General features: G+C 50.0%; 1 protein-coding gene across 1 annotated transcript in view; it reads left to right on the forward strand.

The window, feature by feature from the left end:
* PLPP3 (phospholipid phosphatase 3) overlaps nt 1-12,270 on the forward strand; it is a 43,210-nt gene extending 30,940 nt beyond the window's left edge. The window contains exons 4-6 of the mRNA XM_084211874.1: nt 129-186; nt 7,103-7,279; nt 11,688-12,270. Coding sequence (XP_084068000.1) covers nt 129-186; nt 7,103-7,279; nt 11,688-11,813 — 361 coding nt within the window. The 3' untranslated portion in view covers nt 11,814-12,270. The remainder of the gene's footprint in view (nt 1-128; nt 187-7,102; nt 7,280-11,687) is intronic.
* Nucleotides 12,271-13,257: the final 987 nt, after the last annotated feature.

The raw sequence follows: 13,257 nt of genomic DNA on the forward strand, positions 1-13,257 counted from the left end.
ACCAAAGGATTGGGGGTTGTGAGTCCCTCTGGTCTGGCATCCTCAGATGCCAAGTCACCATATTGTAGGGAGAATTGTAATATTGAGGATTGTTCTGGCTGGTTCTGAGCACCTGCTTTCTTTTGCAGGAAATCCTTCTTCTCTGGGCACGCGTCCTTCTCCCTGTACACCATGCTGTACTTGGTGGTAAGTGACCTCACTGAGCTGATTGATCCTGATCCCCCATCCCACATTCCATACCAGTAATGCCAGGATGAGAGTTGGACATGGGGAATTGGTTGGAAAAGAAGAGTCTGAGCTGTCGGTGGGAGGATCCACCCTCAGCTGCTGTGGTGTTTTTTAGGATAGAGACTCCTGGGATGATAGCTGAGCTGTGTGTGCAGCTTTGGGATGTGGCCACGGTGGCAATTAAATCCAAATCCTGCTACATTTGTGGATGGCCTGTTGGCACACTGAGGAGAGTTTGGGGTGAGCCAGAACTTTTCATGGATGGAGAGGCAGGATGTGCTGTGTGGCCATATCGGGGGGTGATGCCTGGCTCCGAAATGTGCCAGCAGAGCAGGTGGAGCAGCCTCTGCCCGCCTGGTTCCGGAGGGGAGGGCTGGGACTTGTTTTCCTTTGTCAGTGAGAAATGGCTCTGCCCTTCCTGCGCCTGGGCTGGGGCCAGGGTGGCTGCCAAGGTGCTTCCTGCCAGGACTGCAGGAGGCAGCGCTGCCCACACGGGCTGGACACACACACACTCACCCTTCTGAGGGATTTGTGTCTGGTTTTCCTTTTTTGTAAGTTATTTATTTCGTAAAAAATCAAGTTTTGTGTTGCCTTTAAGATTGTGCTCCTCCTCCGTCCCTGGTAATCTCGGATTTGCAAGCAGAGGAGCAGCACTGCACTGATAAAAACATGAAACATGAGCTTTTATCTATCAGCAGTGCTCCCCCCATCCCTTACTCAGGAAAGATAAGTGACCACTGCTCCCTCCTGCCTTTTCAGCCTTGGATGCCCTTCCCTGTGAGCAACTCCTGTAACTGAATCACTGGGCTTTCCAGGCAGCTGTGGGCGGCGTATTAAATTCTTTCTTTGTTTTCCCTCTTATTTTGTTCTTGGAAAACTTCTGAATTTCTCCAGCAAATGTTTTGGCCGTTTCCTCCCAGCTATTAGAATGAAGAACTGCCTTGGTGATGCTTCACAGGAGGCTCTGCCCATCATAAAGCTTTCTGAGCTGAGTTTGGAAGCCATCACTCACAGGGGCAGTCATTTATTTCTGGGGAGATCTCTGGGCAGTCAGATAAGTCAGCCCTGAGATATTTGCAAGCCCAGCATCTGGGAACAGCAAGGACTGCCAGTCCCTATTAAGGTGGTGATGGCTTCTCTACCAGGGCTTGACCCCTTTGCTGCAGGTTGCTGGACAAACTTTCTTTTTTTCGTGTGTTTTCTGAAATTCCATCACTTTTGGAGCAGGTGAGAAACAAATGGGAATATAGAGCTTGGGAGGCAGAGACCCCAGAAGTGCAGAGTGCGTTCCCAAGTTCCCACAGGATGCACAGAAAACCTGCAGGGCTCATTTTCCATTGCTGCTTTGCAGCAATGCCTGCTGCCTGATGTTGTTTTTAACTTTGCAACAGGCTTTAGAAGTGGTGTTTAGCTCCTGTGTGATGCCTCAGAGCACAGAGCCGCCTCTGGTCTCTCTCTGCTGCCCTTCCCTGTCCCCATATGGGAGCACTTGAGCTGTCAGCACTCACCAGACTTTGCCCCACACTCCCACACGCCCCAGGACAACAGGCTGCTCCACTTACCTCTCTCTATGCAGGGGGCAATCCCTTTAAAATTATTTAATTTTTAATTTTCACCTTGTCCCAAATCTGTGATGTGGCTGGTAGTAGACTCTGCCTGACCAGCTGTCCAGTTGCCTTATCCCTTAAGAAGTCAGGAAAAATTACATCAAGTGTTTGGTGATAAACTGAAGGGAGAAAAAGGCAACTTGAGACAAGACAGGTGAGGCAACAATCTTAAGGCTCTCTTCCACCTAAATGATTCAGTGATTCCAGCTTGTCTAGCAGCACCCTGCTCTCCATCACTTCAGCTCCCTGGTCACTGCCAGAGCCTGACAGAGAAATCTCATAGAAAAAGGGAGGCAGAAAATCTGACACATTGTAGAAGCTGATAATATCAAAAAAATAATTACAAGAAAAAAGAGATTATAGTAAGCCAGAGGGATTTTATTTGATGCAAGATAAACCCTGCTGTCTTGCCCACCTCAATGAATGAGTTGGGGTTTTGAAAGCCTGCTTAGAAACGTGGCCTCCACCATGCCAGTGCCTGCAGGAGGTGTGTTTGCTGGGTTTAATCAGGGAACCATCTCAGTCAAGACAAAACGGCTGCTCCCTGTTCCTGGGAAGTGAGGGCAGGTTGCTGCCTACACTTTGGAGAGCAGGAGTGTGCCAGGAGCTGCTGCAGAGCTGGGGGGTCTGTGGGGCTGAGCGTGTCCTGCAGAGGCCTGGCAGGTCAGCCGTGTCCCGAGCGTGTTCCTGGTTGAACAATACTTCATATTTCAAGGATAAGTCACTTCCCGCCTTTCCTGGCGTTCCCTGGCTTCACTCTCGGAGCCCATTCTCAATTAAAAATGTTTTCAAGTTTGCTTCACCTGCTGGAGACGGGTGCCAGAAAATTCCAGTCAGTCTGTGGAAAGATCCATGGATTCCCATGCACCCCGCAGGGCTTTGCCTGCAGCGTGGGGCTGGATTTGTCCAGATGTTTGCTGAGCAGTGGGTGAGTGACCACAGCTTCCCCATTTCCTGGCACAGCAGCAGAGCCCTGTGCTGTCCATGGGCTCCTAGAGGAAAACACTCATAGATGCCAAGCCCTGGAGGGCTTTGAGGGAAAAGTCCTGAGGAAAGGCACTTGCAACACAGAAAAATCCCCTGGGATTTAGTTCTGAATGCTGACACCTCAGGGCTGAGTTTCTCGCAGCCTTCTTGTCACCAGGAGTACTCAATTAACATCAGGCCTTTGTATAAAAAATTTAAAAGGGGAAATAACTCTTGGGTAATCCTCTTTGTCCTAATTTTCCTTGCTTTGTTACTCCTTGGCTGAGCGAGCTGTAATACGTATTTATAGCAGGCTGAGGAAAGAGGAGGTATGGAACAGCTTATTCCATGCAGCCCTCTGGAGCTGACCCACACCTCTTTGTCTTGTTTCTGTGGATGTGGGGGAGTCTTTGCAGGGAGCAGTGGATGCTTTCCACTCCTCTGGAGCATGTGAGACCATGATGCTGATTTATTTGCAGCCTGAAATCGCACGAAGGGCGCAGAAAAGCTAAATTTAAATATCAGGAAAGCTGAATTAATATCCCTCAGCAATATTGGCTGATGCTGGATAAAATGCAAGCAAACCCTGTGTATTTAATATGTGTCAGAGGGTGAGGCAGAAGACTTTAGAATGGGTTGTGGTGAGTTCTACTGGTGTAAATGGAAAATGAGAGATGGAGCTGGGTTTATGTGTCTGGGGAGTGTGAGGCTTCTCCCTGGAACTCCTTGCTGAAGGGTGGAGAAAGTGCCCTGGTACAGCTGAGCAGTGATATGCCCTTGTGAAGGAGCCTCTCTGGTGGTTGTGGACTTGGAGTTGAGTTTAGCGGTGACCTAAGGAAGAGAATAAAATGGAATTACATCAGATTCCAAGGCTGAGCTGTGAACTGAGCTGCTGGGGATATTTCTGATGGGGTGAGAGGGTGCTGTGCACTCAGCAAAGGCAGGGAAGAGGCAGACAGCACATGCTGAGAGGTCTTTGCCCATCTCCTGTCCTTCCCTTGTGGCCAGCTTAGTGCTAAAAGCCACATTGTGCATTCCCAGCCTCCAGCTGGCCTTGTCCAGCCAGGGCAGTGCATTACACTGGGATGAGTTTGGGGTGGAGAGGTTTTGGCCCTGTAGCACTTTGGGTACCACTCTGCTCGCAGATGGGGCTGGAGAAGGAATGGTGAAGGAATAGAGAAGGAGGTCACTTGGGGTCAGGAACAAGCCCAGCTGTTTTCCAGAAGGAAACTCCAGGTGTGCCTGAGGGGGTGATGGAGCCCAGCCCTGCAGCAGGAGAGTGTGATGGGATTTCTGGAGGCTGGAGGTGATGCTCTGAGCCTGTGGCCCCTGCCAGCTCCTCCTGGCTTTGCTCAGAGGCTGTGTGTGGCTGTGGGCACTCCCCACAGCACTGTGGAAGTCCCCTGGCACAGGAAGAGTGATGTGACATCCCTCAAGCCATCTGCTTTGTGGTAACCCAGCCTCTGGCAGGAGACGGCGGATGGGAACTCCAAACAACTCCCACTCTGTGTGATCCCATGTCACCCACCCTTGCTCCTGTTGGTGCTCCTGGGTTTTGCTGCCCTGTGATCATATGTGGTGGAAATTACCCTGGTTGTGGTCTTGCTCTTCCACCCCCTCCCGGGAAGGGCTCCTTTCCAGCTCCACATTCCCATCCAAGTCTGTCAGTCTGTAGCAGGCAACATTTCAGACTTGCTCCCAGGAGGCGAAGTAACCAAATGAAAAAAAACCCCACCAAAACAGCAAAAGCACCTTCATAAGCAGATTTTCAGATAAATTTCCAGGAACTTCCCATTTCTTGGTAATAGCACTAATTCCTGCATTAGGGAAATTCTGATCCTTTCAGCCCCTAAATTCTACTTTCGCTTTTTGACCTTGTCCTATTAACTGGGTTTTTCTTTCATACTGAAGGCAGAGGCAAGGTTTGGAGCATCCCAAGTCTCACATTGAAAGTATTTAGGGGATCTTGGTGTTTGAGAGCAGCTTTTGTAACTCTGCATGTTCATAAAATGCCCCTGGAATATGAGGAGTGCTGTTATGCTCTTTTTTTTTTTTGTCCTTATGAATGGGGAATAAAGAGCAGTTTTTCCATGGCCTTTATTGTGGCAGTAAAAGGAACTCAGTTGAGCTTCTCACACTGGTGTTGCATGTCTGAGAGGCACAGTAAACCTGTGGGTTTTAGTTCTCCAAGATATGCAGGTGTGGGAGTGAGTTGGGTGCTGGGGACACCCAGCACACCCCCTGTGGTGCCACACTGCTTTTTGCTCCTTTTCCAGGGCTGAAGATTGCACAGGAGGGACACAGTTCAGCCCCAGAAGTACCTACTCCATTATGTCTTCAAACTTGCTGCTTGCTTTTTTTTGCTAGTTTTTAATTGATACTTTGCACTCTCACCTCTAGATGACTTTTTCAGTCCAGGCTTGTGGAGTGGAAAGATTTGAGATGTTCAGGCTGTGCAAAAGTGGCAAATGTCGGATGATACAGCAGCAAATTCCCTTCTTAAGGGATTTGATAGGACAAAGACAGAAGATTAAATTAAGGCATCAGGTTTCAAGTCTTCCTGGTAGAACTGAGAGTGATGGTTTATAATATATAATACTTGGAGCTATTTTGGCTCTGCAGCAGCAGCACACTGGAAGCTGGGTTTTGCACTGTCACCTGGGCTGAGTTGAGGCTCTTGAACATGAAAACAGAATCATGGAATGGTTTGGGGTGGAAGGGGCTGTGGTGTGGGGTGTGGGATGTGCCCCATGGGGCTGTGGCTCTGTCCCCAGGCTCGGGCTGCTTTGCAGATATATTCCCCAGAATCACCATGTGCATTTGCCAGCACTGAGCTGTGCTGGTGCTGCTCCCTTCCATGTTAATTGGCTAACAATCTGGATAATTTGGAGCATCTGCTCCATTCAGACAATGTGATGTTTCATTTCTTCTGAAGAGCCCAGGGTGTGTTCTTTCCAAAAAGGGGCAGATACAGTGTTTATGCAACAGCCAAACATTCTGAATTGGCCAAAATGATGCTTCCCCCTTATCAGCTTCCCAGTTAGTTGTGCTTTTACAGGTCATTTTATGCTTTTATGTTGTCATTAAGTTATTTGTGGCTTCACAGAACCCAGTGAGAGCTTCATCCCCTTTCATATCAAGGTGGTGCAAACTGCTCCGGGTGTGTAAAAGGGATCATAAATGGGGAGCAAACCCCTTTGCAGCTCTCTGATATAGCAGAGCCCTGTGAGGGACACGAGCTCTGAGTCCAGTGCTGCATTTGGGAGCAGAAATGGGGAGGGAGCAGAAATGGGAAGTTAACACCTTTGCAATCTTCTGATGTAGCAGAGCCCTGTGAGGGACACGAGCTTTGACTCCAGTGCTGCCTTCAGGAGCAGGCAGAGCAGAGCAGAGCAGAGCAGAGCTGCTGGGCTGCAGGAGAATTTGCCCGGCACTTTCGCACCCTTTGAGCCTCACTGCTCCCGGAGCCCGGAGGCTGCTGCGGCGTCCCTCCCTTCCCACAGCCTTCCTCCCTGCCTCATCCCCGGCAGGAGCTGCTGTTTTCCTGCCCTCTCTTCCCGCCCAGCTTCCCCGTTCCCACAGGAACCGGCCGTGCCCGGTGCCGGAGCGGAAACGCGCCCGAGATAGTCACGGCAGGGCCACAATGTCTGCCTGACATCACCCCAGCGCCCTCCTCTCGCCTGGGCCGGGTTTGCTTGGCATTCCCACCCAGCAGGGAATCCCCAGGCCCTGCAGTGGGGCAGCTGCTCTCTGTTTCCCTCTGTTTCCCTCTGGGCTCGGGATGGGGGATGCAATGGGAGTGTTGGAGGGTGGCGTTGTGCACATTGCTGGTGGTTGTGGCCATGTCTGGCAGTTCTCAGGATGGCTCTGAAGGTTTAGCATGGTGCACTGACTCTTCTTTTCCCTCTGAGAGATGGTATGAGTCCCTAATACCCCAGTTTGGGACCTTGGTTTTGTTAAGTTTAATAATGCTGGGGAGGAATTTCTTTACTGGGATGCAGTGTTGTGTGGAGGCTGAAGCAGAGCTGGGGTACAGGGGGTCCCAATCCCCTGTTTCTGGCTCACTGAGGAAGGGCTGTGCCCATCCACCTCTGTCCTCATCCCCTCCACGTGTTAAAAATCCCTCCAGAGGCCACACAGGTGCAAGGAGCATCCTTCCATTTTGTCATCTCCCCCTCCTTGAGCCACAGGGCCATGGCTGCCCCACAGCCACCCCCACAGCGCGGTTGCTGCTGCATTTTGGGCAAATCTGTGGCAACTAACACAACCTTTTTTGTTTGTTTGTTTCTCTCTTGGCACAGTTCTATCTGCAGGCCAGATTCACGTGGAAGGGAGCCCGGCTGCTCCGTCCCCTGCTGCAGTTCACCCTGATCATGATGGCCTTTTACACCGGGCTGTCCCGCGTCTCCGACCACAAGCACCACCCCACCGACGTGCTGGCAGGCTTTGCACAGGGAGCCCTGGTGGCTTACTGCGTGGTGAGTGGGGAAAGCTGGGCAGCAGCAGTGCTGGGGAGGTGCTGGGGGAGCAGCAGGGCCTTTGCAGCCCCCCAGTTCAGCTCAGGAGGTTCCCTGTTACACCTGGGGATGTGGTGGAGGCTCCAAAGGCTTGGTCCAGGCAGCTGGGGGCACTGAAAGGTGTTCAGTCAAGGGAGGGTGTTTTGCTCTCCACCAGAAGCTTTGGCTGTTCTCAGTGGCACTCAGCTGAACAATATTTCTTTCCCTTTCTCTTTACTCCTACACTGTTGTTTCCCTGAGCTGCTGCTCTCTGTGGGAATTCACCCCCAGAGTGAGTGTTCTCAGTTAGGGCATTGGCAAGGTTTTCCTCCAGGAGCTGAGCTGGGGTGCTTGGCATTATGGCTCTTCCACACACAGTCCCTCCAAAAACTGCTGTCAGCCTGACCAGGGGAGGCTGGCTGATGGCTGATGGATTTTCAGGGGGCAAAAGGGCTCTTGAAAAAGCAGCCAACAAAAGCCGTGCCCACTCCTCTTCAGCTGCTGGGCCGGTTCTCGTGCCACTGGCTCTCCAAAGGGTGACCTGATGGCACAGCCCTGTAACTCAAAGGGACACGTGAAGATGTTTTAAGTTGGCAGGATGGGGGGAACCAGGTCAGGCAGCTGCCTCAGACAGACAAAAAGGAGCTGCAGGCTGTGGTGGTTTCTGTGTCTGTGTGAACTCCCCAAAAGCAAGATTTTAACAGCTCACCACTTTTTGTGGGTTTTTTTTTTTTTTTGGTTTTTTTTCACCGTTCTAAAAGTAAATCAGCCTTGGGAGCAAGGAGTTAAGTTCACCAATATTACATTTTGCAGGGAGAGAAAATAGGTTATTTATGTACTTCCCACTCGTTGATAATATTCCAAAGCCAAAACAAAAATGTCATTGTTGGGACATTTTCATGGAGTATTATTAACTCTGTGAGCAGTAGCTGTTGGCTTTTGCCTTTGCCTGGTGCCCACGTCCCATGCAGGGCTGGCAGATCCCGAGGGGGAGGTGGGAGAAGTGTGTGTCCTTGTGGTGGGAAGTGGGCTAACAGCCACAGTGTGGAAGGGAGAGGGGACCAGGCAGTCCATCCCTGGCTCCCAGCAGTGGTTCCAGAAGGACAATAGCTCTCCGGATGCTTGGGATGGGTGTCCGGATGCTTCCTGGCTGGGACAGAGAGCAGCAGCAGGCCTGGCTGTCCCCTCCCAGCCCTCCAGCAGCTGGGAGCTGTGCTGGGAAGGGGAGGCTGTGGCAGGGCTGGGATGGTTTTCCTGTGTCATAGGAAGCAGCTGCCTGGAGTTTCCCCGGCAGGCTCGGGTTTGCCTGCGAGCCTGGGGCAGCCTGAGCTGCTCTCTCAGCCTGCTGGAGGAAGGGGCAGTTGTGTCTAAATGCTTTGCAGGAATGGCTCAGTAACCTGGAACATCCCAGGCTGCAGCTTAGGACTCGGGGCAGGGTTTGAGCCCAGCCCTTGTCCCATTCCATCAGCCTGCAGAGATCAGCAGTGTACTGTTCTCCAGAACCTGGCTTTGCTGGTGGGAGTCTTTGCCTAGTAGGGCCTGGCAGACTTTCCTCCATTTTGGAAGGTGGTAGCAAGGGACAAGAGGAAGAGTCATCCCAAAACACCCTGGAGCTGGCACTGAAGGAGCAGTTTAGCAGCTTTTTGCTGAAATCCCCGATATGTCCTGAGGGTTCTTGCCCAGCTCTCCTGCACAGGCTGCTCTGAAACAGAGGGAGGGACCTGGAGACTCATCACCTCCCACCCTGGGTGCTCCCAGCCACCCCTTCCCCCAGCAAAGCCTTCAGGGTCCACCCTGGTGATAGCCAAGGGCTGTAAAAACACCACAGTTACCAGGCCATAATTTTCAGTAGAAACCAATTGTGGATTTCATCTCCGAAGGCTGCCCGAGCTTAGACCCAGGTCGTGCTGCAGCAGACACGTTTGTCTTTCAGTGCCTGAAATAACAAGCAGAAGACATTAATGTCAAGCACTTCCAGCTGATGAAACATTCAGACGTGGAGCCAGGGTGAAATACAACGAGGATTTCTCAAATAGAAATAGTTTCTCTGCGCCTTGCAGGCAGCTTGCTGTGTGTTGTGTGGTTTATGTCTCATCTGAGGGAGAGGGAGAAGGGGAGATGTCAGGAGGACATGCTCCCAGCGTTGCTCTGGTTAGCTCAGAGGAGTTGATTTAACCTCTCTGTGTATGATTAAAAATTGCTTCAATAGGATGAGAAGTAATAGGAATTGTTAAGTGGGAATGTGAGATATTGGCTTAAAATGCTCTCAGTCTTCTCCCATCAAGTTTTCTTTATGGGTGGAGAGCACCTTCTACAGGAAATGGAGCTAATCCAAGTGAAAAACTTAGCACGTTTATTAGTCCTTTTTTGTGTTAAACAGTTCAAGCATTAGGAGGATTTAACACACTTTTAACCCCCAAAGATCACGTTTCATGATTCCTATAAATGTTTATATAACCTCCAGCCATGTTAAAGTGAAATACAGTTTAAAGAGAAGTGAAACCCCTTAACCAGTCTTTCAATGAAACCTGAAAAGCAGCATAGTAAAAGCTAAAATACCCAGGATGACACTCCACCATAACTCATTCCTTTCAAAAATAAGGACCAGACTCAAAGCAATCCCCAGATGCTTCTTGCACTCAGCAATCCCCTCCCATAAATTGATTTGTCATGGCTATCTTGGTGCAGGAGTTGGACACCTTTTTGATTGAATCCAGCTCTCAGAGGTGGACGAATGAGCAAGATGGCACCAAAAATGTACCAAACCAGACAAATGGGGGGTTTGCAGTTATTAACAGCCCAAAAGAAAACCAGTGCCAGAGCAGTTCAATCTAGTTTTACGCTGGGATGCTGGAGCAAGGGGCCAGATTCCAGCTTGTGATCCTTGGGAGCATCAGCTGGATCCCTTATGTACCCAAACATACAAAGGCTGCCACTTGAACGCCCTGTAAACAACTTTATCAGCTCTGTTACACAACCAAACAGCCAGAAACCAGCCCATACATCAAGAAAAGAACAGTTTTGTACATCAGCTCCTTCTCTGCTTTTCCACAAAGCAGCGCCAGCTCAGCCTCCTTCATCCCTGGTCAGAGTTGTAGGAGTAAATTGCTGCGTACAGCAGCTTTGCTGTCTGTCCAGCTTGAGCCTTATCTGCTGTGCTGATAGGGGCTTGCAAAAGTTCTTTGCAAGGACAGCTCGACCTGCTGCACAAGGCTCTGGGTGGTTAGAAAATGTGGAGATGCAGGTAGACCAAACCTTTGCTTCCAGTCTTACCCAGCCTGGAAGTTGTAATCTAATATTATTTCTTTAAACACTTTGGAATTATTTTTTCCCCTGGTTTATCTGGGTGATTAAATGTTGCATTTGGGTGGTGTGGGAGGAAAAAACAAGTGTACTGCTGATTGCTACAGCCATGTGCTGCTCATCCTGGGATTTCAGCTCAGCAGACCCATGGCTTCAGCTGTGATTATTGGGGTTTAAGGCTTTCTGAGATGAGCTGTCACACTCGGGCTGGCAGGGACAGTCGGAAGTTTGGGGCTGTGGCACCAGGTGACAAAATGATGAATCCTTGCCACTTCAGCTCCATCCAGAGGATCTGTGCTGTCTGACTCTTTTCCCTTCTGGCACGGGGCTGAGGTTTGGCAAGGGTGAAAGTGCCCCAGTCCTGGAGGACTGATAAGCGTCGTGCTGCTGCCAAAGGAGGATGTGGAAGTTTCCTCCCAGCACTTTGTTTCTTATTGTGTCGCTACCTTCCGAAATTGCCAGGCACTGGCTTTTTCACATCCGGGAGAGGGGTTACATCACGGGATATTTAGGAAGAAGGAGTCAGGAATAGATTCTCCTCTCCTTAGGCTTTGGCTTCCACCAGCCTCCAGCTCTGTCCTGGTGCCTTGGTGGGGCATGAGGAGCATGGCTCACCATTGACTCACTGCTGATAGCTTTTAACACAGCTTTGACTTGAAAGCTTTTAATTGCCTACCTGATGTCTGTCTGAATGAATTGTTTCACATGGAGTCCATCCCTGAAACCACTCAGGATGAGTCAGGCCAGCCCTTTGGAGACCTTTGTTATTTTATTGGAGTGCAGGCCGTGGATCTGTTTCCTGGCTTTTCAGCCCGTTCAGCAGAGGTCTGGGTGTTGCACTCGGTGGTGACGCAGTGAGAAATCAAGTTGTCCTCTCATGTTTTTGCAGTTTTGTGAGGTCTGAGCCTTTTTCTCTGCTGTACAGAAAAGTGGTAGCAGGCGCTTGGGATTTCACAGCTGTTACGGGCAGGCAACCAAAAAGTGCTATTTTTGCAGCTTAAAGATGTGTATCCATTCTGTAAACCAACTTTTTGAACAAAGCATCACCCACTGTGGCTAAGTTTGCCTTTTCCACTTATTCCTGCAGGTGTTTTACGTCTCAGATCTCTTCAAGCCCAAGACAAAGACTTGCCTGCCTCCACCTCCCATCCGGAAGGAGATCCTTTCACCTGTGGACATCATTGAGAGGAATAATCATCACAACATGGTGTAGAACTTCGAGGAATCAGATGGGTGTTGTATTTTAAACTTTTTTTTTTTTTTTCAAAAAAAAAAAGTGACTGCTGACAGCAACTACCTGCTGCTCTCAAATCTCATCAGACAGTAGAATGTAGGGAGAGACTTTCTTGCCCGACCAGTAAAGTCTTACTCTGTGGTCTTTTCAACTTGCGACATTTGGATGAAAGGGGTGGTGGTGGTCAACTAAGGCAAAGGCAACAACGAGAAAGGAAAACAAAACAAAAAAAAAAACAATCCCACACTACACAAAAAGCTGAACAAACAAAGAGAGGTGCCGGAGTTCTGGATGTGCAATTGGTTTGAGTGTTCATGTTGTAGTGAACGCCAAATTGTTCCAGCCCAGTGAACACTAAGGGATTTTTGGAAAGCTGGCCATCCTAGGTTTTTTCCTGACTATGAAGATTTCCAACACCTGCGAGAAAAAAAAACAACTCATGACTAAATTGTATAGCACTACATATGAGCAACAGCACTGAGTCAAGACCTGGGATTGGTTTGTAAGAGTTGCTTTTTTCTCTTCTTGATCCTAGTTTATTTTTGCCTCCTCTCTTCCATACTGTGACTTAATTTAGAAGAAGCTTGCCCAGTCCAAGGTCTCCGAAGGGTCTCTGCTCTCTGTGCTCACACTACACGCCTTTCACGAGCGGCCCGAAACACGCAGAGAGGCCGGAGAGCTCCTTCCTCCGCACAGAGAAGCCACATTTCCTCCTCCCCGCTCTCTCCCTGGCGAGGGCTCATCCCACCCGAGCCCCCCAGATGAAAAGAGCATCCTCCACTTCCCAGCCGTCCCTTTTCCCCCAGAGAAGAATCCCAGCAGGTTCCGTGCGCGCCTGCCCGCGGGAGCCGGCGGTTTGCGGCTCTGCCGAAGACTCGTTCGCACTACGACCCCGGGGCTGAGTCCCGGGGAGACTTTGATTCTGCAGTTTTGGGACGGGCTGCTGGGCGGCACGTCCCGGCCTGGGTGTCAGTTTGTGCTTCCCCTCCTCTCCTCCTCCTCCTCCTCCTCCTGCTCCTCCCTGGGCACCCCGGGGTGCGCCATGGCAGTACCAGGTCCTGTGCCCCGCTGGGTCACTCCGGTGGGAAATGAGCTGTGCCTCTCTCGGGGGTGATGATGACATTGTTTTTTGCCCAGAAGCCACAGGTGCTTGGTTTGCAGCCCCTCCACAAAGCGCATTTGCAAAGGGATCCCGCAGAACACGCAGAACGGCCATTTGCACATCCTTCTCACAGAATCCGTCCTATCATTTCAACTTATAGCAAGCTATGATTTTTTTTTTATATTATAAATATTATATAAATAATGTATAAAACCTTAAAAATTAACTATGTAAAATATTATTTCTGAAACAATTTTAGATATATCCACTATGACTATAAACTGTGTCCTGACCTGTGTTATTTACATTTTGCTGCTTAAA

Source organism: Fringilla coelebs (genome assembly GCF_963513975.1).
Source record: "Fringilla coelebs genome assembly, chromosome: 9".
Lineage (NCBI taxonomy): Eukaryota > Metazoa > Chordata > Aves > Passeriformes > Fringillidae > Fringilla > Fringilla coelebs.